At 36.8% G+C, this 25419-nt stretch overlaps 3 protein-coding genes and 1 pseudogene across 3 annotated transcripts in view; 2 read left to right on the top strand and 2 right to left on the bottom strand.

Moving 5' to 3' along the window:
* Positions 1 to 22: 22 nt before the first annotated feature.
* LOC148213245 (serine/threonine-protein phosphatase 7 long form homolog pseudogene) lies at positions 23 to 1507 on the bottom strand (annotated as a pseudogene).
* A 431-nt stretch (positions 1508 to 1938) lies between these two features.
* LOC148213246 (uncharacterized) lies at positions 1939 to 4236 on the bottom strand. Its single transcript, XM_088123790.1, has 3 exons — positions 3150 to 4236; positions 2319 to 2991; positions 1939 to 2221 (listed from the first exon to the last, which is right to left on the bottom strand). The coding sequence occupies exons 1-3, from the start codon at positions 4234 to 4236 to the stop codon at positions 1939 to 1941; spliced, it is 2043 nt and encodes a 680-aa protein (XP_087979916.1).
* Positions 4237 to 8969: 4733 nt separating this feature from the next.
* On the top strand, positions 8970 to 13686 carry LOC111019542 (adenylosuccinate synthetase 2, chloroplastic). Its single transcript, XM_022295943.2, has 4 exons — positions 8970 to 9442; positions 9862 to 10554; positions 10785 to 11096; positions 13183 to 13686. The coding sequence occupies exons 1-4, from the start codon at positions 9137 to 9139 to the stop codon at positions 13351 to 13353; spliced, it is 1482 nt and encodes a 493-aa protein (XP_022151635.1). The 5' UTR covers positions 8970 to 9136; the 3' UTR covers positions 13354 to 13686.
* A 2892-nt stretch (positions 13687 to 16578) lies between these two features.
* LOC111019538 (ARM repeat superfamily protein) overlaps positions 16579 to 25419 on the top strand; it is a 55609-nt gene continuing 46768 nt past the window's right edge. The window contains 5 exon segments of the mRNA XM_088124925.1: positions 16579 to 16845; positions 16922 to 17022; positions 17121 to 17337; positions 17422 to 17503; positions 17984 to 18269. Coding sequence (XP_087981051.1) covers positions 16671 to 16845; positions 16922 to 17022; positions 17121 to 17337; positions 17422 to 17503; positions 17984 to 18269 — 861 coding nt within the window. The 5' untranslated portion in view covers positions 16579 to 16670.

The following is a 25419-nucleotide window of genomic DNA, read 5'->3' on the forward strand; positions in this document are numbered from 1 at the left end:
TATTTATTAATTTGAATAATTGTTATAACGAAATAAAAGATTGTACCGTAGCACCAAATGTTGCTCCTTCTCGAGTTATATATCGTCTGGTGATTAACGTATACCAGCTCATGTATCCTGGATCGCAAGTACCGTCGTCGTCGATTGGAGGATTGATAACAAGAAAATCTCTACGTATGTTCCACCTCACCACAAAATATGCAATATGATCCTGCCAGGTACTATCCCGAATGTCGATGTCATGTATCCTCTTATCCCAGCATGGCACCTCTGGAATTGCTTGTTTCGTACCAAATTGTCTTGTAACTCTATCAGGATGATGTCACTCCACAATATGAAAGCATATGAGTGGACTCACAGTGCACCAGATGTTATGTCCATTGACACAAAAGTCGGGTAGGTTGGCAAATTCCTTATCATATGGCTTCCAGATCATCTGAAATTGTAATAATAAACCGTGTAATTAATTATAAATCAATATATATTTTTATATTCTAGCATTTAAAAAACGTATCGAGCCTGGTGGCAAGAGGTCCAACATGTATCTGTACTGGATCAAAACATGTGTAGATACTTCTGTAACACAAAATTGATCTCTCCATCTACAATAATATTATAGGTTAGTACAACAATTGAATGCGTAAAAAATTTTTAAGAGAAAAATAGGACAATATTTATATCGACGTACCAGGCAGCTAATGGTCGACCCACGAGCTCGTGATCTGAGATGTGACGACGCTGTGGAGCCATCGTGGGGAATCGATCCCAAGCCCATACTTGAAGAAGTATAATTGGACCGGCAATGTCACGTGAGTCAGAGCGACACGCTTTGCACAGATTTTGATACAACCATGCCAAACATGCTCCACCCCAACTAAAACGTCCAGCTACCTCGAAATCTGCTAATAGTGGGAGAAACATTAAATGCACCAAGTTGTTAGACTTATCGGCGAATAGACTACCACCGATAAGCTGCATAATATAGGCACGAGCGTATCTGGCAATGGTTTCCTCATCAGCATCGTCGGCTAGGTTACGAAATTGAGAAGCTAGTCAAGGTAGACAGCCTAGAGCCTCTAATGTACGCAACACCTGGAGTCACCCCAAGTAATGCTTGACAGGTGCCTCCCCAATCATAATCAACGCGACCAGTAATAGACTCGCCATCTACTGGTAACCCAAGCTGCACCGCTACATCTTGTAGAGTGATAGTACACTCTCCATCAGGCATGTGGAATGTATGAGTCTCTGGCCTCCACCGTTCCACAAGCGCAGTAATGAAATGTCAATCTAATTGGATGAATCTCAATTTGGCGAATCCGTAAAATCCAGAAGCGCGTAATCCAAGTTCAATTAAAGGATGCAATGGGATGGTGCGATCAAATACCGCCTCTCTACGTCGGCAGTGCAACTCCTTGTTACACTAACCTTGCCAAACTAACTCTGATCGATGTCGAGTTTGGTCATACAATACAGATCGATCGATAGGACCTGAGTTTAATTCCATAATCTAATACAATAGATAATCATTAGTTGGAAAATTAAATATAAATTTTAAAACAATAGTCACAACACAGAGTATCAATTAAACTAAAGGTACAATCACATAGAGTTTTCAATTACATCGACAATTAAACTAACACATAGTACAATCACATCGACAATTAAACTAACATAAATGATTCAGACTAAAGTTTTCAATTACATCAATATCTAAGAAGGTGCTTCCCGTCGTCTCGAGGGACAATTTCTTCGATTGTGACCAAGTTGATTACAAAGCCCGCATTTTTGTTGAACACTTGGTTCTCTCCAATCCATCTCGTTATGAATACGCGAGCTCCTTGGTCTTCAAAGCAATCTCAATAATGTTGGATCAGGGTGCAATATAGGTAAGTTTGGGTGAGCGATCCAATAATCTTCATGTGAGATTGGCTGAAATTAAGGAGCGTAAGACTCAGCATACCTCGAAAGCTTGTAAGGCTCCTCAACGTAGTCCTCGTAGTTAAAGTTTAAGTGTGAACAAACTGCCATTAAATGAGAACATGGCATGCCATACATTTGCCACTTTTTGCATGTACATGAACGTTCTTCGGCAGTAATTCTCACTATTTGTGTGTTCCCTCCTTTCGAATTGTAATAGTGAAGCCCTGTTTTCACATGAAACACACCTACGACTCGATCATAACTGACTACAGTGTGTTTGGTGGATCTCGCAGCCCATCTAACAAGCTTATCGTAAGCATACACGTTAAGCTTGATAATGTAAGTTAACAACATTGACATAATGCAAGGATAGTAAACAACGCATTAAAAAATACCTAGTGTATTTTTCGTTTCTACTTAAAGCATCTCTTGTCTCCTCCCTCCGCTTCTCGAAATATTTTACGCATCGGTAGAATGTAAATTCTACCAAGGCAGTGATAGGTAACATCCGAGCTCCTTTCATCACTCCATTAATGCATTCGGAAAGATTGGTTGTCGCCCACCCATATCTATATCCACCATCATGTGATAGGGTCCACTTCTTAATCCCAATGTTGCGGAAGAAATTCATACAAGAACTATTCAGTAATTTAATATTTTCCACCTCCTTGTTATACTTTCGAATTTGGAATTGAGCACCGGCACGATATACCGAATATTTCAACTTGTTACACTTATATTTATGGTTGAAGTTGCTAGAAACATGTCGTAGACAGAATCTGTGATGCGATTTAGGTCCAGTCCAACCATTATCTGGATTATTAACCGCAGAGATAATACCACCATGTCGATCTGAAATTAAACATATCTCTTCATGCGTAACAACTTTTCTTAGGTTTTTTAAAAACCATCCACAGGTCTGACGACTCTCTTCGTCTACAATGGCAAACGCAAGAGGTAACAAATATCCATTTGAATCGACTGATGTTGCAATCAATAGCTTCCTCTTATACTTTCCGTAAAGGTGAGTACCATCTATTTGAAGCACGGGGCGAAACTTTTGAAAGGCTGCAATGCAAGGACTGAATGACCAAAATACAGAATGAAGAATGTCATGACCCGATTGTCCATAGTTTCTAATTTTCCATTCAACGATTGTTCCTAGATTAGTGTGTTCAGCATGTACATCCACTTTGGCAAAAGTTGATATGACTCATCCCAGTTACCAAAAATACGAGTCAAAGCTTTTGTTTTTCCTTCCCAGACCCTCCCATAAGGAACATGATATCCAAATTTTTTCTTGATCAGATCTTGAAGTGTCGCAATACTCGTAGAAGGATTAGCTCTCACTGCATCACAAAATTCTCTACTTATCATATTTGAATCCAATTGACAATGACTTTGATTAAATTCTGAATATACGCAAGAATATTGGTCCACGTACTTTGTAATCTCCCATAAGTTAATACTTTTCTTAAGAATCGCACGAAGTCGCCAATTGCATCCATCTTGCCACTTCTTACATCTAACTGTCCATATAGATGGTGTCGACTCTACAACTTCGTAAGAGTGGTGACTCTTTACAGCAAAACGTTTGACGATATGTTGCATAGTCCTTTTATCATTACACATGAACCCCTTGTACAACATATCATTTGCAATTGTCACTGGTCGCAACATGGACTCATGTTCTGCAATACTGTTAACACTGTCCTTATCAAATGTTTGAGAAGGGATCTCATGTTCACTCTCGAGTTCCAATTCATCAAACTCATCATCAGTCGCTGTCCTGAGTTCTATAAACCTATTATCAGCAGTTAAGTCTGTATCTTCATCTAAATTAGTCGTTGGAGGTACAACTGACTCAGGTTCGGGATCAAGACATTGACTATGGTCAAGACATTGGTTAGGTCCCTCGAGATCCAATGATTTAAGAGGGATATCACGTTCACCGTCGAGATCAAATGAGACATTCGTCATATTTCTAACATTCACATATAATTCCACTAATTGTGGACATGGCGGTGCAATAGAGAACATTAGATCCAATGCATTATGGTTCTCTAATGGAATATGAATGTATTTAATGGAACCTGATGGTGTTTGATTAGGGTGTATATAAACAAGTTCTAATTTACTCCTCCCCATATCTAACTTCAGTGACACTTTAACCATTTGAACAAAATGTTCAAACTCAATACCACTGTACACAGTAAAACCTCCACTTGACGGTCCATCGTAATCAATTTCATTTACACCATCAACAGTACCTCTATTCATATACAGTACAATCGTCAAACATTTAGCTGTCATCTCAATCCTAAATTGGAAAAGGATATATTTAATTAAGGTCCTAATTAAATTTAACTACACCAATCAAATAAAATAACCTAAATTTATTAAACATTATGCACATGTATTAAATAAAAAAGCAAATCAATAAAATAAATAAATTACATAAATATATACTATTTAAACAAATAAATAATATATTAATTAACAATTAAAAACAATTAAATCTAACTAAACTAAGTTTCATTCTAACACAAAATAAATATAAGATTTTATAATTGCCTAAATTCATCCAATAAAGAAATGAATTAAAAATATATGTACGAATTAAACAAATAAATTAGATACATTCACCAATTAAATATAACACAAAATATAAATAAATAAATAAAATTGAATAATAATAATAAAAGAAAACAAAGAAAAAAATATCTTTATCCTTTGTAATTCAAAAAAAAAAAAGGAATGGAGTGTTCCCAAATCTAACAAAAAGAATAAATAAAATTAGATTACAAAACAACAAACAAACAAAACAAACAAACAAAAAACGGAAAAAAAAAGAAGGAAGAGGCAGTCGCTCACCGGAGGAGGCGGCGGCAGCGGAAGAGCAGAGGAGGCGGCACGCCGGCGGTGGGGCAGAGGGAGTCGATGGCGGAGCAGCGAAGCGGCGGCGGTGGCGGAATAAAAAATTGGTGGTGGAGTTTTGTGGTGGGGTAGGCCTTTTAAAAAAGGGTTGGGGTGGGTTTTGTAGAGACGACCATCTAACACGTGGCTAATTTTGAGACGTGGTCGTCTCTTCAAAATCGTCAAAATTTAATAAACCATGCAACGTGGCGCCCGACGCCACGTTGCATGGTCGTCTCTAGACGACCACGAGGGATGGTCTGACGACCATCCTTTGGTTTTTTAAAACAACCATATTTTTAAAAAAAAAAGTTTTAAAAACTACCGTATTTCGAATATTTTTAATTAAATAACAATATTTTTAAAATAAGTTTAATATATAATAATATTGAAAAAAACCCCTTCCTTCTCCCTCCCCAAGTCTTTTTCTTCGATGAACGACCTCCTCCATTGTCAGTTTTGATGCATCCGTGGAAGCTGCTACAGAACACCTATTCAAATGTGGAAGAATGATAAATACATAATTTTACATCATCTATGACTAGAAAACTTATGTTTTCAAAAGGGCGCTTAAAAACAAAAAAGTCCTACAGAACGCCTATTCAACCAAATTTCTCATTTTTATCTCTCTCTTTAATATGTTATAATTTGAGATATCTTATTTTAGAATTTCTTTTTTCACTCGATTAAGGACATGCACTCCTCCCTCTCCCTCTCTTTTTCTTCCATTTTTTTCTACATCACATTCCATTCGATTTTTTGTTTTCCTTTGATTTTAGGTTTTTTTGTTTTGATTTTAAAGGCATGCACTTCTCTCTCTCCTCTCTCTTTCTTATTCTTCATCCATCCTCCCAATCTCAACAAAGAACACCAAGAACAAGGAGTTCATAGAAACCCCCCAAATAAAAAGAAAAAACACAGAGCCCACAAAAAAAGCTCTCACCCCTCTCGCTCTCGCTCTTGGCGTCTGTCTCTCATTGGAAAAAAAAAATCGTAAATGAAGCTGCTTGTTTTTTTTATGGTGAGTAAAGAAGAGAGAGAAAGTGGATGTTGGATTTTTCAGAGAATTTGTAATGAGATGAGAGAGGAAAGAAGAGAGAAAAAGGGAAGAGAAAGTGATAAATTGAAGAAAAAATGAAGAGGATATACATATTTTTACACAAAATTGATGTTATCGAGTGATTAGATAGAAATAGGAACATATATCAAAGTGGGCCCTCCAAAAAGACTACTTTTGCCCAAACCCCATTCGAATTCGTGACCTGTTGAACTAAACTTATATTCGCAGATAATGTTTAACCTTTCAATCCATTTAAAGTTTTGTTCGATTTAAATTATAATTAAATTTGATATACTAAAAAGTTAAAAGGCAAAACGAGTATATTTATATGAGTTTGTACTCTAGCGCATAATTCTAGATCCGCCTTGAAAAGCTATAATGCTTTGCGAAATAATTTATTATTAGTATTTTTAAATAAAGCCAAATAGAAAGTCAGAGTAGCTTCATGGTTTGCGAAAGACTTTTTTTCTCTTTTTTTCCCTTAAATAAAGAATTTATAAAACCAATTAGAAAGTCAAAGTGGCTACACCTAGGGATTTTTTCTACGGGTCCCATCCCTGCGAAGACGTGCCTAAATGGGGCAAGGAATCCCCATTTAAATTCCTCACGGGATGGAGATGGGGAAAGTTTTTTCTCCGTCACCTAAGTGAGGATGGAGACGGTGATGAGGAATGCATTCCCCGCTCCCTGCCACGCAACTTCAAATTTTCGTAAGAAAAACATTTAATTGAAAAATAATTTAAAAGTAAAAGAATAAACGGAAAAAAATCCCAACGAAGAACTTGATCCCTGTGAATTCCCCACAGGGAATCCCCACCCCGATCCCTACAAAATTTCATAGGAAATTTCGCAGGATTGAGGAATTAAATGGAAGGATGGGAATGAGAAGCATTCCTCGTACCTGTCCCATCCATGAACATCCCTAGCTACATTATTTCAAAGCGTGAACCCTATTTCAAACATTAGCATCCACTTAATAGACTTAAAGTAAAGAATGGGTGATTTGTTTGCAAAGAATCCCCTGCAAGCAAATGGGCAGCCCTATTTTGTTCCCTCCGGCTTACATTCAAAATTCAAAAAATTCCTTACCAAATTTGTGATACCACCAACCCCAAGTGTCGATCTCATTTTCCTGGCAATTGATGAGCTCAATAGCCTCCTTCGAATTAGAGTCGAGAATCACTCGACCACCTTGTCTCACTATGTTTGTCACTAGTAGAACATGTTAGATGTCTCGACCTCATATGGCCTAGATTACTAAAGTGTCATGTCCAGTCATTCGACCCCATACAACTAATCGGAATCTTAGATATAACCTCACATCTTCTATACATACCTCTGTTCGAAGTTTCTCGACGTCCCATCCTTTGGACAATTAAATGAACCCAACCACCACTAGTTCCCTGTTCGGATTCAGATTAGTAGTTATAGGATGAAAAATTTTGTTCGCCATGAATCTAAGCATCATCCTTGTAAAAATCAATATCCAAGATTTACTAAATCCCTACACCACACCATTCCTCTCCAGAAATAACACGAATGGCAAGCACCCTCAACATGTATAAGTGTTTTTTTCTTTTTTAATCTCGAGTGTTATATTTATTTGTAATCAAACACTCGAGATAGAAAAAGAAAACACTTTTGGTCCTCTATAATCACTTAAAGAAGTTTATCCAAATGCATTCTTAATCAAATAAATTTCTATACTAATTTATAGGTTAAATTATAAATTGGGTCCATAAACTTTTAAAGTTAGATCTAATATATATGTCTCTAAATATTAACAAATATTTAAATAGGTCTCTAAATTTTCATGGTTGTGTGTCTAATGGATAAAGAAGTGTGTAATAAGTTCCTTAATTTTGTATCCAATGAGTCGTTGAACTTTTTGAAATTGTTTGATAGATTAGAAATCTATTAGACACAAAATTGAAAGTGATTGGTAATAAATTAATTGAAAGTTGGGATCTACTAGAAATTTTTTAAGTTTAGAGACTTATTAGACGGAGCATCAAAAGTTTAGAGTCCTATTAGAAACTTTTTTAGTTGATGGACTGGATTAGACTTTTTTGTTTTTTAGTTTAGAGACTTATATAATATGCGAAAATACATTAGCTATTAAAAATTTAGAAAAAGATCAATTTTTTACTATGAATTTGATAACTTTTATCATGAACTATTAATTTCATCGACTTGCACCTTAAACTTAGATATCATGTTAGCAATTTTTACATTTTGATAATTTTTCGTTAAATATCTGCATTCAGTAAACTGTAAAACATATGTCTACTACAAAACTGATAGAATTAAAAAAAAAAAAAACACAATACATTTTTTTCCGATTGAAATTTATGAGTTATGGGAGGGTTATTGAATTATCGATTTTGTGCATTAATCAAACTTAATTTTGTGTCAAGTTTGATTTCATAAAAATTAGTGAATTTTTAAATATCACTACATTGTTTTTGCTTAAAACTAGTGGTCGAATTAGCAGAAATTGAAAAGAAAAGGTAAAAATTACCACACATATTTAAGTGTAGGATCCAATTTGATGAAATTAAAAGTTTATAGTGAAAATTTATGCAACTTGATAAATTAAAGGGTTAAACTTTATTTCTTAGTCCTAAAAACTTTTCTAAGTTTAGAATCCGACACAAATTTAACCATCCACGACTAAACTTATAATTTAATCTTATTTATAGTACTCTTTTTATGTCTATTTTTAAAATGTGGCATTGGTAAACATTTCTTAGAAAGTTATGAATATAAAGAATTCATAACATATTTAAGGTAACAAATAAATATTTTACAGTTTTTAAATAAGTAAAAAATTATTAATATTTTATCGATTTCTTTTTCAATATTTACCTCAATTAATATGAATTTTTGATCGACTGAAATTTAATATTATGCCATGAGTGGACGAGGATGGGAACTGTTTATTTATATTTTTTTCGTTTCTTCTGGATTCTGTTTCTTTGTTAAGATTTCTTTTTAATCTCTTCTTCAGGAAGCGGCCGTACCACCTCCGCCTGAGCAGTCGCTGCCGCCGCCAGCCACCGCTCGGCCTCTTCCGGCCATTTGAAAAATACGGTTTGATTTCGGTTCGACTCCAAAACCGGTTCGAACCGAATCGTGAACAGCCCTTTGGCCTTTATTGATACTCCAATCACTGACCCGCTTCTGTCCTCCGGCGTCCAAACCCTCTCTTCGTTTCTCTGCTCTCTCACCTTCGCCATGAACATCTCCTCCCTTGCTTTTGATGCCACTCCCTTCCCCTCCGCCACATGGCCGTCGCCGACCTGCCGGAGACCCCTTTCTGATCGCCGCCCAGCGCTCATTTTTTGCTCTTCTGCTAAACCCGCGGCGGCGGCGGCTACTTCTTCTGTGAGTGTGCCGGAGTCGGCGAGGAAGGAGGGGCTGAAACGAATTGGTGAACTGGGACAGGTATCGGGCGTGTTAGGCTGCCAGTGGGGAGATGAAGGTAAAGGTAAACTCGTTGACATCTTGGCTCAGCACTTCGAAATCGTCGCTCGCTGTCAGGTATTCAGGATTCCAAAAGTTTCAGTGATGTGTGCTTTTCTTTTTGGATGATTCTGCTGCGTGTCTTCTGCTTTTGCCATTGGATTTTTGGATTCATGGAATTTCAGTATCTCCTCTTTTTTCTGTACTCTGTCTTCCGGCCATTGAAGCATATAAGAAACCACCTGTAATCTTGTCTTCTATATTTGCAGCTCTCTGAAGAATGGGGAGTTTGCACTTGAGCTTTTACTTTCAGAAGAGTCTTCGAGTCATTTTGGTTCTAGTGGGACTTTATCTTTTTAGTAGGTTCTTTAGTCTTCGCTCTCAAGAACTAAACTAGTACGTCCTGTTCTCGAAAGTCGAAGAGCAACTAAACTAAGCAACTTGTTTCCCACTTTTGCATTTATATGTAATATCTGAATGTTGAAGATAATTTGCAGGGCGGGGCTAATGCTGGACACACGATATATAATGCTGAAGGGAAGAAGTTTGCTCTTCATCTCATTCCCTCTGGGATTCTTAATGAAGATACTTTATGTGTTATTGGAAATGGGGTTGTCGTGCACGTGCCTGGTTTCTTTGAAGAAATAGACCGTTTGGAAGCAAGCGGAGTCTCATGCAAGGGAAGGATCTTGGTGTCTGACCGAGCCCATTTGCTATTTGATTTCCATCAGGAGGTGGATGGGCTTAGAGAAGCTGAACTAGCTAAATCTTTCATTGGAACCACCAGAAGAGGGATTGGACCTTGTTACTCCAGCAAAGTGATTAGAAATGGTATTAGAGTGGGTGATTTGAGGCACATGGACACTCTTCCTCAGAAACTTGACCTTCTACTTTCAGATGCTGCTTCGAGATTCAAGGATTTTAACTATACCCCAGAAATTCTGAAGCAAGAAGTTGAGAAGTACAAAAGATATGCTGAGAGATTGGAACCCTTTATCACCGACACTGTGTATTTCATGAATGATGCTATCTCTGCAAATAAGAAGATTTTGGTTGAAGGAGGTCAGGCAACTATGCTCGATATCGACTTTGGAACTTATCCTTTTGTAACTTCCTCCAGCCCTTCAGCAGGTGGGATTTGCACTGGCCTTGGGATTGCTCCAAAGGTTCTTGGTGATCTTATAGGAGTGGTGAGTTTCTTTTGACTCGGTATATATATATTTTTTCAAATGTAGAAATGATCACTTTTCATTAGTTGATGAAAGAACTGCGAGTTCTTTTCACCTCTTTTATCTTCTTGGAGTTCCTTCAACCCTGTCGAGAAATTTACTAACACAAGCATGAGTAACAAATTATTTAGCTGATGATTTATATATCATATATGCTATACCCATGAGGTTGTTTGTCACGATCTTTGCAGGTGAAGGCATACACTACTAGAGTTGGTTCGGGCCCTTTTCCTACTGAGATCTTGGGAAAAGGAGGTGACCTACTCAGATTTGCTGGACAAGAATTTGGCACCACAACTGGTCGTCCTCGTCGCTGTGGTTGGCTTGATATAGTTGCACTAAAGTATTGCTGTCAAATTAATGGATTTTCTTCTCTGAATCTTACAAAACTTGATGTTCTTTCGGAACTGCCTGAGATACAATTGGGGGTTTCTTATCGGCAACCTGATGGAACACCAGTCAAATCATTTCCTGCAGATCTTAGTCTTCTTGAACAAATAAAGGCAAGCATTATGCATCTTTTTTTTCTTGTGTATTTCCCATTTTCCCTGCTTTTAGTTAATTTTAAATGAAGTTACGAGTTTAGTTAATGATATAAGAATTGAGTAGAAAGTTCTTCAGTTTTTCAGTAGTTCAGAAAGTTGTACAAAAAAGAGTAGGGGAAAAAGTTCATTACCGAGGACTTGGGCTGGTGATATATACCTTTAATTGATAAAAGATGTTTGGTAAGGCCTTCTGAAGAATTTCTTGTTGCTTGCCATTAAAAATGTGGGAGGAGCTAAAAATCCCAGCCTGATGGTTTTACCTTTGATCAAACTGGAGCTGATTTTTATGGTTCATTTCACGAGTTATCTGACAATGGTTATCTTATAACTCATGCTTAAATGAGAATTTTAATATTTTTATTCAAAGGTAGGAAAAAGTTTGATAGTCAAGAATATAGATTATAGACCTAACCTATAAGCTTGATTACAAGTGCTTACAAATTAATAGCCAAAGTGCTTGCCCAGTGATTAACGAGAGTTTTGCCTTCAACCATCTCTTCTAATCGTTATACATTCATTCAAGATAGGAAAATCCTTAATTTGGTTTTGATTGCAATTAAGCTTTTTAAGATTATAAAGTGTGAACAAATAAAAGGTGGGTTGTTCAAACCAAACCTTGAAAAAGCCTACCATTGGGAGTTTTTATGTGAGGTGACGAAAAAGAAAAGGTTTTGGCCATAAGTGGATCAATTGGAACATAGGTCACACATATATACTTTTTCAGTGAGAAACGGAGAATTATATATTAGATCATAGGTTGCACATATAGAGCAAATTTTGCTGATGTTCTCAAGGGAAGATCTAGATGGTGGATTTGTGCCCAGATAAGGTGATCATTTGTTTCCATTATTGGTTTTGTTAGTTGGGGATGCCTTAGTAGCCTCATTGATAAAAAGAGTTTCAGATGGTGACTTGGCTTTGATGGCTTCCTAAGAAGAATAAATAAACGAAAACATAAGATTAAAAGATACACGTTCTGGAAGGTGAAAACCCAGGTGACGGGCTTATAAAATGCTATCTAATATGGGATTCTGTACTCCAAGATTTGGATGTTCTTTCATTGTTACTTGGGTAAAAAGTGTTGGTATGGGATTGATTGTATGCTGCACGATTTTGAATGTTCTTGGGTAGTTTATGCTTTCGTTAAGAACAGTATATTACTCAACTGTTTGGTGTGGGCATGGGTTTAGAAGATGAGGAATAGTTGTATAGGTCAACATCCTATTAATTCTTACAGTAACTTTTTAAATGTCAGTACAATATTTGTCGTGTTTCAAAAAGATGAATTCTGAAATGCATTTAGTTGTGTTTTGAATATGTTATCACGTGTTCTTTCATTTCATTACTAAAAAAGAAAAACTGCTGGTAATGATTGGGATTATGTGCTACAAGATTTTGGATGTTTTTGGGTAAAGGACCATATTACTCAATTGTTTGGTGCACATGGCTATAGAAGATAGGCATAAGTTTCGGTTTTGGAAGCTGATAGGTCCTGTGAAGACAGTGTATTCATATTTGGTGCACGGCTATAGAAGATAGGCATAAGTTTTGGTTTTGGAAACTGATAGGCCGCGTGAAGAACTGAAGACAGTGTATTCAAGAAAGAGAGGAAAGAGAGTGGGGGAGTGTCAGGAATTAAAATGAATGTTCTTTGAACAAGGAATTAGAATGTATGTTAGTGGGCTCTAGTTTGTTAAGGGGCTGTATCGGTATTTTGTAAATAGGGTAAATACACCCACGGTAGAAGGTAGGGGTATCTTTTTGTCATTTTGTTAAGGACTGTTTGGGAGAGGTATGAGAGCTCTCTGATCCTCCCGGCCCCTTGTGATGCCTTCTTAATATAAATAATAGAAGAGAGTTCGATCAGAAACTCCTAACGTAGAGTCCAACTCATGTTTGTTCTAGAAAGTCCCTGAGAAAACAATAACGTTTGTAAAAAGAAAATGATTTATTTTTTGAAGTTTTCAAGTCAAAAAATAACTTTTCTTGATGCTGTCTAAAGTTCTTAGTTACTTTTTTCCATCTGTTTTTGCTGTGTGTTTAGGTGGAATATGAAACAATGCCTGGATGGACGAGTGACATCTCTTCAATAAGAGACTATTCTGACCTTCCCAAGGCTGCAAAAGAATATGTATCAAGGATTGAAGAACTTGTGGGCATACCCGTGCATTACATCGGTGTCGGTCCAGGCCGTGATGCACTGTTATACAAATGATTCGGGTCGTCAATTGATCCTTTCTTATGCGTGCAATTTGACTATGCTGGTGGAGCTCCCAGGTAAGGTGGAGCTTGCACTGGCAGAGGAATTTTAACCACATGTCATCATCTTGAGATATATTTTTGGAGTAAATTCAAGAATCTTGCATAAGCATTTGAATATGATGGTAGTTGAGGCTGTTGTAACATTTCTCATATGATTAGGAGAGCCTAATGTAGTTCTTTTGAAGGGCTCGATTAGCACAGGAAATGGTATGGATGGATACAGATATAGACCAACAAGAATAATTATGCAGAGTTCACATGTCTTGCGGCGAGGTCGATTTGATTCGATTTTTGGCTGATGTCGAATTGATCTATGAAAAATTTGATTTTGAAATCAACTTTTTGAATTCTTATTTAATTTATTTTTTAGTGAAAGAAACAATTTCATTGATGATATGAAATTATAAAAGCCTCAAATAGGGTTACATGAAGAACTCCCAATTGTCTATTAGGGAAGTGTGGCTATAGTTGCTAAATAAAGGGGAGCATTTACGCCCAAAAATGATTAGGTAAACTATAGCATCAAAAAGTTGCTCCATAGATTGTTCCTTATCTTGGAAGGTTCGATGATTTGAACAAAGTGCATCCAAAGTAGCTTCTTTCCTTTTTTTTGAAGGGGTGGCCTACAAGAGTAGCTTCCAAGAGGAGAGGAGGGTCTATTGGAAGAGCAGTGCACCAGCCAAAAGTTGATAGAATGATGTTCCAGATTACTGTAGCAAACTGACAGGAAGAAAAAAGGTGGTTTTGTGATTCCTCGCTGTGTTTGCACATCAAATACCATTGGGAAGAGAGGGACATGTAAGGCATTCTTCTTTGTAGCTTTTCATTTGTGTTGATAGCTCGGCGACCGTACTCCCAGAGAAAATTTTTTACCTTCGTTGGGTATGGGCCTATCGAAATGACGTCATATAGCTTTGGAGTAGAGACTGGAAAGTTGGAAGAAAGGTCTTTGGCAAGGGAGCTGGTAGAGAAAATACAATTTGTCTCAAGCTTCCAATACATCAAATCGGCCTCTGTAGAGAAATGGATGAAGGAGAGTTGGTGCGAGAGTGATGTCCACTCATTAGTTTCTGCATCTTTTAAGTTCCAAAGGTTCTTCATGTTGCTATAAAACTGGAATTATAGCTAATTTTATGGTTCATGAAACTGGAATTATATTGATTTTTCATCTGGGTTTCGATTCATACATTGATTTCCACTCAAGCGAATGCAATATGCATTGCTTGGATGTACAAGGACCGTCGTGCCATTTAGGTCTTAGATTATTGAATCTTTGCTTCGAGTTTTCGTCGCCTTTTTAGGCATTTGTTTCTGAATTTAGAACCTTGATTTGCACTCTCTAATTGGGTCGTTGGTCACAGATTTGGAGGTTTTGGTATGACTTCAAACTTACATGTACATGGTTTATCTCCCCACACCACGTGGCTCCATTTATGGAAAAATATATTATATATAATAAATTACACTTATAAATTTAATGTATATATATTATATGTACAATGGAAAATACGAGGGATTCTAAAATTGGAGGTCTTAAACGATCACCTCGTTTTTCTATATTTTAGGTTGAGCCTCACTGCAACTACGAGCAGAAGTTACAAAATTAGTTACGACCATTCTCACTAAACTATAACTAAAACTATGCATGTTTGAAGATGGCTCAAGGCGGCACCAGTCAAGATGAAGACATTGCAATATGTAATGACAAATTTATTATTTTACAAAATTGTCATTACTCATTTTCATTTAACTAAAATTGTGCCAAAAAAAACAACAACGACGAGGGGAGTTGAAGATTGAGCTCTAGGGGATAACGGGCAGCTATGACTTTACTCTATCTTGAACATATAAACACAATTAACATACACAAAAATGATTCTAATAAGAAAAACTTTTAGTTAGTTTGCAATTTTTGAATGACTAAAACAAAGTTAATAGGATTCTTTCTATCTTTAAATATCTCTTTTTATCAAATAGTCATTGATATCTCTTTTATTCTTTTATTATTACATTAATGGCTGACACAAATATTTTTCCACTTAAATTAATATCAATTGTGTTTTCAGGAAGGAAAAAGGAAAAAGAATAGTTGTTGGATATGATTTCATTTATGTCAACCTGTATAATTTAATTGGTTAAGCGATATATCTCTTGCCACAAGTTCATGAGTTCGAATCTTCACCCTACACACCGTGTTGTTTTTGTACTTGTAATGTAAGAAAATTATGTTTAACACTTTTTACCCAAATGTAATTGTAAATAATTGTTGACATCTTCACACAATACTCTTATTTGTCAAAATTTACCATTTTGAGTATAATTATACAATGTCAAGTTTTCCTTCTCCCGAAGTACAAGACTTTTTCTTCTTCTCCAAAAGCACCTAGCCTTGCTCCATTTTCCTTTATCTAGACGACTCGTCTCCTTCTTCTATTCTTTTAAAGAATGCATCTGCTGTTGCGTCTAGAATGAGTATGTACTCCCAATTACAGAGTCTTTGTCGAGTTTACGATTGTGCGTCTATATGACTTGAGTGACATCCACACTTTCATTTCTCCTACATGTGGAACTATCTATGAGGTTTGTATCCATAAAGTTGCTAGCCATGTCCTTCTATAAAAGTGATAGGGTTCACACCACACCACTCAAATTGCCAAAATATCCTTTGAAATTTACATTTCCACAATAGTAGTAGCAAAAGAAGATCAAAAGTTTTGGTAAGTGAAACAATATGTTTGTCTTCAGCCTCAGCATAACATGAAGATCTCCAAGGCAAATCATGATGATGACAAGAGTTCATCAACAATTTCCTTGATTTGACTTATATCTTTCTCAACAGTTTCATTTGGTGACTTCTTAATAGAATAAGAGCAAAGTTCAAGAATGTTCGTACTAGATGTGAAAAGATACTGATTTTCCATACTACAATCCAACCTCAGTAGAACCAAATGAAAAATAGAAAATAAGAGAAGAGGGAAGAAATCATGGAAGAATCGTTAGATAGTCACAAAGGTAAGAAATGTAATCCTTTATTTAAAACATAATTTTAGCTTTATTATTTTATTATGTAAAATAGTAATTTTTTTTTGGTTTTTCTTTTCAAATGTCCGATTAAGGTTGAAATTACGAAGAAAATGAACCAAATGCCATTTATATTGTAGCCTTCGTAAAATATCTTAAAACATTGCATAAAAGTTCTTCCAAATTAATGTCCAGCCTTGGTTTTCCATTTCCGTAGTCTATTCTTTCTTTCTTCTGCGTGGTATTCCAATGGAAGAAGACGAAGGGGGACTGCTCCTATGGAAGTCGGACTCAGCACCTCAATCTATGATCTCAGTCACGGTTGGCAGAGTCATGGTCACTCTCCTCGGTGCTCGCCCTAAGAAGCTCGCCGACGCCGTCTCCCGTCTCTTCCCCGACCACCGCCGCGGAGCTTCTTCACTAGGTTCGTCTCTCATTTCACCTTCAATCGTTTCCGTTTGAGTGGTAGTATACAGCAATGAATTATGCTGGTTCCACAGATTCTCTGGACGAATCCCTCTGGTTTCTGCACAACTATGTCAGGGACGCTGCTCAAAACCACGCCTCTTTCGATGAAATCCTCGTCCCCATGATCGAACATGTAACCTCATTCATCATCATCTTTTTCTGTTTTATAATTTTATGTTTGCTAATGAAACTTCCAGTCCGTCGATTAAAACTTCAAGTGTAATCGCGCAGTCATTGAGATTCAAGGACAGGAACTGGAAGCGAGGGGGGCAAGTTATGGTGCTCCTCAACTGGCTGTTCCTTGAAGAGCTTATTTTCCAGCCGCTTATCAAAAATCTTGCTGATATTATTGCGAGGAAGGATGATCGCTATGTCGCCCTCGGCTGGTGTATCCTTGTTCGTAGTCTTGTGGAGTACGAGTCTGTCGCCAGTGAATTTTCATCGAATGGTACTGAAATTTGTATTTATAAACTAAAATGCTGTTGATAACGTCCCTTATTTTTGGTATTGACTTATCTTTTGTTTTGAATAGGGTTAAGGGAGAGATTCAACGATATGTTGAAGGTATTCTGCACATGCATTCCACGTCTGGCATGTATTTTAAGTAAAGGAAGGTAAATTCCTTCTCCTTGTCATAACAAGGCTGTCAGCACCTGCTTTTCATGTTAACTTGTGTATTTTGCCTTTTATCTTTTTTGAATGTTGTAACAATTGGCACAGTCCGGTTGGCAAGAGCTTAGCTCTCTTGGTCATATGGGCTTAGAAGTCTCAAATTCAAATATTTTGGCGAGCTTAATTTCAAAAACCCTTGATGTCTCTCGAGTCCAGACCTTGAGACGGGCACGGGTGTCTTGGGAGCGAAGCTCTGACTCCCAGCTCTAAAAAGAAAAAAAAAGAAGAATAAAAAAAAAGAATGTTGTAACATTTGGCTAATGCTGCAATGAATACCATATACCATCTTTCATCTTAAATATGCTGTTCCAATATTTCTCTAGATAACTTCACTTTCCAATGTGGAACTGTGTTATCTAATTTTGTTTGTGTTGCGTTTGCATTTTTGGCTTTTACATCTCATGGATTAATTTATTTTGCAGTAGTATGCAGGAAGGATTTGAGTTACCTTCTCGCCTCTCAGTCTGTGCTGCTGATTGTGTTGTATCTCTGACTAATGCGCTGACCAGAAAGTCTGAGGTTCAAACTAGGCAGAAAAGATTAAATTCAAGCTCATCTCATCAGCAAGTAACTTTCTTTTCAACTATTGTTGATGACCAGCGAGAGAAACAAATTAGCAACTCTTCAAAAGACTCAGATTCAGGCATGGAATATTTACTCTGGCATCAATTAAAGGATCTCGTGATTTTAGTACAGAGGCTTCTTGCAGTATGTTTCTGTTTGCAATTCCATGTTATTATTTTCTGTTAAGAATGAATAAACCACCAAAAGTTTAAGCTGATTGGTTGGGTAAATTTTCATTATAAATGGGGAGGAAACAACAATACAGCGCAAAATCTCCCACTTTGATACCATGTTAAGGATGAATAAACCACCACTCAACCCAAAAGTTTAAGCTGTTGGGTTGGGTAAATTTAATTCATATATATGGAGTCTCAACATTTTCTTCTATTTTTCATGGTACAATTTTAATTTGTAACAATCTTACTTGGAACCTTGGTTTGCACGCTGTTTTTATCCCTATTAGATTTCATTACTTATATATCTTTTTACATAAGAAATGTATTTATAACTTTATATTATATGCTTCACAAAAAAAGAAAAAATCTGCCTTTTCTATTATTCATTTATTTATTTTTTCCTTGCTTCACAATGAAGTTCAAGGGAGTTTTATTATAGTATGCCTCACTTTATATAAAAACACTAAATTTGAGTATGAATGATTATTTTATCTCTCTACGATAATTTACTTCTAATCCCATGCTGGCCAGTTACCTTTTGTGTTACGTCATCCTTAAAAAATAAGAGAATTTTTTAATCAAGGCAAATAGGTTCAAACTATGGTAGCCACCCACCTTGGATTTAAAATACTTTAAAGTTTTTTTTGCAACGATGCTTGCAAGGTAGCCACTCACAAATATCACAAAGGTGGATGATTCATTGGGGGATGAGGATGAGGGTGTGTTATTTTTTTATTTTTCGGAAATGAAATGATTTCATTGATAGAATGAAATAGGAGAGAGAAGGTTACAAAATGTGGGAGTGGGAGAGAACCCAATAAGGGTCACAAAAAAGCTTTCCAATTGGATAATAATGAAGCAAAACTATAATGATGAAAAAGAAGAGAGCATTTACACCAAGATATAACTAAAAAAAAAACTATAGATTCAAAAGAGTGATGAAGAGAGCGTTCCTTATCATGAAAGATCCTTCGATTTCTTTCCACCGATATGATCCATGGTAGAGCCCGTTTAAAATGAAGCTAGATACACTTTTTCTCATTCTTGAACGAATGACCATTGAGCGTAGAAGCCAAGAAAAGGGACATGTCGATAGGGAGAGTAGTCAACCATCCGAAAAGGGTAAGGATTTTGTTCCAGAGGCCAGATGTGTATTTGCATGAGACGAAAAGGTGGCCGATAGACCCACTATGATTTTTACATGAGATCAAATAATTAAGGAGCCTTTTAAAAACTTTGGATAATGCTCCTAGTGAAGGTACAGGTTCGGTAACTTTGACAAGTACAACTTCTCAGCCTAAACGTTGTACTTGGATTATTGATTCTGGTGCAACTGACCATATGACGAATAGTAACTGTCATTTTATCTCTTGTAGTCCTTGACTACCGAGCAATAAAAAATTTCCACAGCAGATGGTACCTTAGTAACAGTGGCTGGTCAAGGAGACATCAAGATAAATTCGAACATTATGTTAAAAAATATGCTCCATATACCACGTCTAACTGTTAATTTGATCTCAGTGAAGAATTTGATCAAAGATTTAGGATGCAGATTAATTTTTTTTGATTTTTCTTGTATTTTACAGGACCAGGGTAATGTGAAGACGATTGGACTTGCGATCGAAAAAAATGGACTCTATTATCTTGATGAACCTATTGGTCAAAATAGTTTTCCCAAACGATTCCGCTCTGACAATGCTCGAGCTTATTTCAATCAAAATCTAACATCATTATTTCAGGAAAATTGAGTCATCTTGTGTGGACACTCCTCAACAAAATGGAGTGGCCGAAAGAAAAATTGGTTACATTCTTTCTGTGGCACGTGCTATTCTTTTTCAAAGAAATTTTCCTAAATCCTTATTGGGGGAAGCTGTGCTAACAGACACTTATTTAATCAATCGTTTACCATCTGCTACTCTAGATTAGAAAACTCCTATGGATATCCTATCAAAATTTTATCCTGATTTTCAAACGACAAATAACTTGATTCCTCGAGTATTTGGTTGTGTAGCCTTTGTTCATGTTCACAGTCATCGGCGAGGTAAACTTGATCCACGAGTGCTCAAGTGTATTTTTGTAGGATACTTGAACACTCAAAAGGGATATAAATGCTATCATCCTCCTTCAAAAAGGTACTTCATCTCTACTGATGTATCTTTTATGAAGACATGAGCTTCTTTACCTTACCTTATCTTCAGGGGGAGGAAATATTGTTGGAAGATAAGAATTTGCCCATTCCCAACCTCACATTTCCTGTATTAAATCCTTTACCATCACCTGTACCAAGCCCTATTGAAATTGACACCAACATTAGTCAATCCTCATCTTTTACCACTCATAGACACCTCACCAGGGCCAAATAACCCTTTACCTCCCATAGGCACCTCACCAAGGCTATCTAACGCTTCTTCTACTATACCATTACAAATTTATTCAAGAAGGAACATTGAAAAAGATACGCAAGTCCAAGAGTTTGATCATATCTCTAGAACTGAAATTGACGATAAAAGAATCACTGATGAATCAAACATTACAATATCTGCTAATGATGAGTCAGACCTGGATTTGCCTATTGCTTTAAGGAAGGGAAAACGAACTTGTACTCAATATCCATTGTCTCACTTTGTATCATATATGACAAATTCTCAAGTCAGTACAGAAGTTTCATGGTTAATCTTACTCAGGTAGATATTCCAAAAACATATATGGAGGCAATACAACATGAAGAATGGAGGCAAGCAATGAATCTTGAAATGTAGGCTTTAGAAAAAAATAGAACGTGGGAGTTGGTTACTATGCCTAAAGATAAGAAAGCTATAGGATATCGATGGATATATACTGTGAAACATAGAGCAGATGGAACACTTGAGAGGTACAAAACACGGTTGGTTGCTAAAGGATATACTCAAATATATGGAGTTGATTACCTTGAAACCTTTGCACCCGTTGCCAAGATGAACACGATACGAGTATTTCTATCTCTTGCTATAAATCATGGGTGAGACATGTTACAATATGATGTAAAAAATGCATTTTTGCATGGTGATCTTGAAGAAGAAATTTATATCGAGATTCCACCTGGGTATGAGCAAGCAGGAGATAAAGTTTGTAAATTAAGAAAGATGTTGTATGGATTAAAGCAATCTCCTAGGACATGATTTGGTAGATTTTTTCAAGTTATGAGGAAGATGAGCTATAAACAAAGTTAGGGAGATCATACATTGTTTATAAAATATTCTACTACAGGGGGAGTGACAACACTAATTGTTTATATCGATGATATTATTGTCACTGGTAATGATAATAACTAACAAGATAAATTGAGAAATTGTTTAATCCAAGAGTTTGAAGTTAAAAAACTAGGAAAGCTGAAATATTTTCTTGGAATAGAAGTTGCCTATTCTAAACAAGACATATTCCTATCACAACAGAAATATGTGATTGACTTTCTTTTTGAAACAGGAAAGCTTGGCAGCAAACCGATGGGAACGCCAATTGATCAAAACCATAGATTATGTGCATTTGAAGAGAGTCCTCTAGTAAATAAGGAAACTTACCAGAGGTTAGTTGGAAAATTAATATATCTTTCTCATACGAGACCAGATATTGCGTATGCGGTAGGAGTAGTAAGTCAATTTATGCATAGTCCAAAAGAAGTTCATCTCCAAGCAGTGTACCGAATACTTCACTATTTGAAAAGCTCCATTGGGAGAGGATTGTTGTTTGAGAAAGGCGAGAAACTCAATCTAGAAGTTTATACAGATGCAGATTATGCAGGATCAATAGATGATAGATAATCTACTTCTGACTATTGTACTTTATTTGGTGGAAACTTAGTGACATGGAGAAGTAGAAAACAAAATGCAGTTGCAAGATTGAGCTCAAAAGCAGAATTTAGAGCAATGACATTGGGCATCTGCGAATTACTGTGGATAAAAGTTATTTTAGAAGATTTGAAGATTCCATAGGAAATGCCTATGAAACTTTACTGTGATAATAAATCTGCCATCAGTATTGCACATAATCCAGTTCAACATGATAGAACCAAACATGTTGAGGTTGATAGACACTTCATAAAAGAGAAGTTAGACAGCGATTTCATATGTACTCCATTTGTACCAACAAATAATCAAATAGCAGATATCCTAACTAAAGGATTGAACAACGACAACATTGAGCATTTGGTTAGCAAGCTGGGAATGGAAAATATTCATTCACCAACTTGAGGAGAGTGTTAAATTATATTAGTTTCTTTTAATTTCCTATTGTATTTAGGTTAGGTTTCCTTGTTCTAACGGGTAAGTGTTTTCTTATCCTAATAGGCAAGAGTTTCTTTTCTTTTCTTCTTTGTAGCTCCTATTTATAGTCTTGTATCAATTCTTTGGAAGTAAGTAAGAAATAATTATTTTTTCTTATCAATTAACACAAAAGAGTACACCAGCAAGGAGAGAGTTGCATATAAGACATTCTCTTGTTTCTAGCTTGTCATGCGTGTTTAGTGCAAGAGGCAAGTTTCCAAAGAAAGAACTTAATCTTTTTAGGATAGGAGTCTTTCCATATGGCCCTATAAAATTTGGGCGAAGATGAAGATTCAATGGGGCTTTGCATATCTTTTAGTAAAGAGTTGGTGGTGAAGGAGCCATTCGATTCCAAACAAAGGCGTCCCTAGTTGAGGAGAGTCGGATGGGAAACAAAATATGGAGAAGAGCAGCCAATTCCACAATCTCAATATCCTTAAGATTCCTTTGGGTAAATGGTGTCAAAGTTATCATCTCGAAGATTTGGTTTGAGAGAAGCCAAAGGATTTTTGAGGAAAAAAGAAGACCTTCGGTGGAGTGCTTCAGCTTGGCTAAGTTTAAAGCGTCTCAATGGTGTGCTCTATCCAATCTTTTTGCTAATTATTCTCCAAACATGATATATGTTAATTGGGGGCTTTCATTTTCCCTAGTTAGACATACACAGGATGATACTCTGTCTTTTTATTTTTGCTATTCTGGATTGTATCTTTTTATTTTATTTTTTTTCACTCCCTTGGGAGTTTGTATCTTTGAACATTTTATGTTCCTTTTCATCTATCAATGAAAAGTTCATTTCTTGTTAAAAAAAAAATATCCTTAAGATTCCTTCCAAAATGAATGTCCCATGAGTTGCTATCTAGGGACCAAAAATCTCTAATCCGGTCTTCTTTCGTGATATGCAAGGCAAAGAGGAGGGGATAGGTGTGGAAAAGAGGCTTGTTAGTGAGCCATATATCCTTCCAGAAAAGGGTAAGGGAGCCATAACCCACCTTATATGTGATTATATCCAATATCAAAGGGTTGTGCTTGGTAATGTCTCTCCATGGTCCTCTGGCCATTTTGAGGGAACGATTGGGGGCTGTTGTGCAAGAATCAAGAATGGAGTACTTAGCTTTAATAAGGCTTCTCCATAGAGTATGGTCTTCGGTCAAGTACCTCCAATTCCACTTGGCGAAGAGAGCTCTGTTTTTTGCAAGCTAAAAAGACCGAAGCGACCTTCCTCAAAAGATTTATGCACTTGTTCCCATCTAACAAGGTTCAAACCCCCATTGTTATTCTTTCCTTTGCCCATCTAACAAGGTTTAGACCCTATTGTTATTCATTCCCTTCAAAGGAAGGTTTAGATGACTTTCACTTTATCAAGCTCATTAGCAACTTTCGTGGGAATGGAGAAGAGAGAGGTAATAGATGGGGAGATTGGATTGGAAAGGGCAGCATTGGTGAGTGTGTGTCGTCTACGTTTGGAGATGTGTGTCTGATTCCATGACGAGAGCCGTTTTTTAACTTCCTCCAAAAACAGATCCCAAAAGGAGGGAGAGTGATAGTTGCTATTAAGAGGAAGACCAAGGTAGGTATTCGGCCAACTATCTTGTCTACACTCAAACCTGTTAGCAAGAGCCTCTAAGGCAGAATTCCCAACATTGATGCCCAAAATCTCAAATTTAGTTGGAGTTAAAGACTCAAATCCTCCCCAGAGACCTTGATGAGGTGAAACAGATTCTCGATTTTGTGATTATCATCTACAGAAAAGAGAGGGATATTATCAGCAAATTGAAGGTGGGTGATCTGTTGTGAGGAGCATCCCACTGAGAAACCTTAAATGGTTCTGGCGCTCGCTGCATGTTTTAAGAGCTTGCTAAGACCGTCAACAATAAGGATAAAAAGGGCTTGGGGTCCGAGCCTTGGAGTGGGCGCGGGTGCCCTGGGTATAGGGTAGGGGAGCAAAGCTCTGACTTCCAGTTATCAAAAAAGAAAAAAAAATCAATAAGGATAAAAAAAAGGGAGAGACGGGGTCTCCTTGCCTCATTCCCCTTGTGGCTTTGATCTTACCTTGAGGTTGACCATGAATGATAATCGAGAAGTTAGTTGATGAGATGTAGCCTCGGATCCATTTTCTCCACGTATGACTAAAACCTTTGGTCGCCAAGACTCCTTCGAGGAAGTCCCAATCGACCTTGTCAAATACCTTTTCTATATCAAGCTTGATTACCTCCCCTTTCTTCTTCTTCCTAACCCATTCTTCAATGAGCTCGTTGGCAATTAAGGAGCCATCTAGGATCTGTCTATTAGCCATAGATTGATAAGCTATTATAGTGTGTGGAAGAACACGTTTGAGCCTCTATGACTGGACACAGGCGATGAGCTTATATAAATAGGAGATCAAGCTGATCGGGCGATAGTAACGGATGGTTTTGGCATCCACCTTTTCTGAATAAGGTAGATATACATCTCGTTAAGGCAAGTGTTTATGATACCCATTTGAAAGACATCTTGGAAAACCCTCGTAATATCTTGTTTGAGGATGTTCCAATATATTTTTTTGTAGAATTCAGCCGTGAATCCATCCGCGCTGGACGTTTTGTTGGAACCGAGGTCTTTAACCGCTTGCCAGACTTCAGACTCTAGGAAGGGAGTTTCTAAGTGAAATGGGATCCCAATTGAGTGGATGCGACAGAAACCCGACCCGTCGTTTATGTTATATAGGTCTCTATAAAAGGAGAAGAATTCTGTTTCTATAGCAACCTGTTCCATCAAGCTTCGGCCGCCCCTTGATAGGATCTCAAAAATAGTGCTTTTCTTACGCCTTGCAGCCAACACTCT

Source organism: Momordica charantia (assembly GCF_013281855.1).
Source record: "Momordica charantia cultivar OHB3-1 chromosome 1 unlocalized genomic scaffold, Mcharantia_2.0 BLBB01000001.1, whole genome shotgun sequence".
NCBI lineage: Eukaryota > Viridiplantae > Streptophyta > Magnoliopsida > Cucurbitales > Cucurbitaceae > Momordica > Momordica charantia.

Excerpts from the sequence above, each read along its gene's own strand:
- LOC148213246 (XM_088123790.1), bottom strand. The coding sequence starts at position 4,236 with ATGACAGCTAAATGTTTGACGATTGTACTGTATATGAATAGAGGTACT. Across the intron at positions 2,992-3,149 it reads AGCTTTGACTCGTATTTTTG|CCTTTCAAAAGTTTCGCCCC; the intron begins GTAACTGGGATG and ends CTTGCATTGCAG. Across the intron at positions 2,222-2,318 it reads AGAAACGAAAAATACACTAG|ATGGGCTGCGAGATCCACCA; the intron begins GTATTTTTTAAT and ends TAAGCTTGTTAG.
- LOC111019542 (XM_022295943.2), top strand. The coding sequence starts at position 9,137 with ATGAACATCTCCTCCCTTGCTTTTGATGCCACTCCCTTCCCCTCCGCC. Across the intron at positions 9,443-9,861 it reads AAATCGTCGCTCGCTGTCAG|GGCGGGGCTAATGCTGGACA; the intron begins GTATTCAGGATT and ends GATAATTTGCAG. Across the intron at positions 10,555-10,784 it reads TTGGTGATCTTATAGGAGTG|GTGAAGGCATACACTACTAG; the intron begins GTGAGTTTCTTT and ends CGATCTTTGCAG.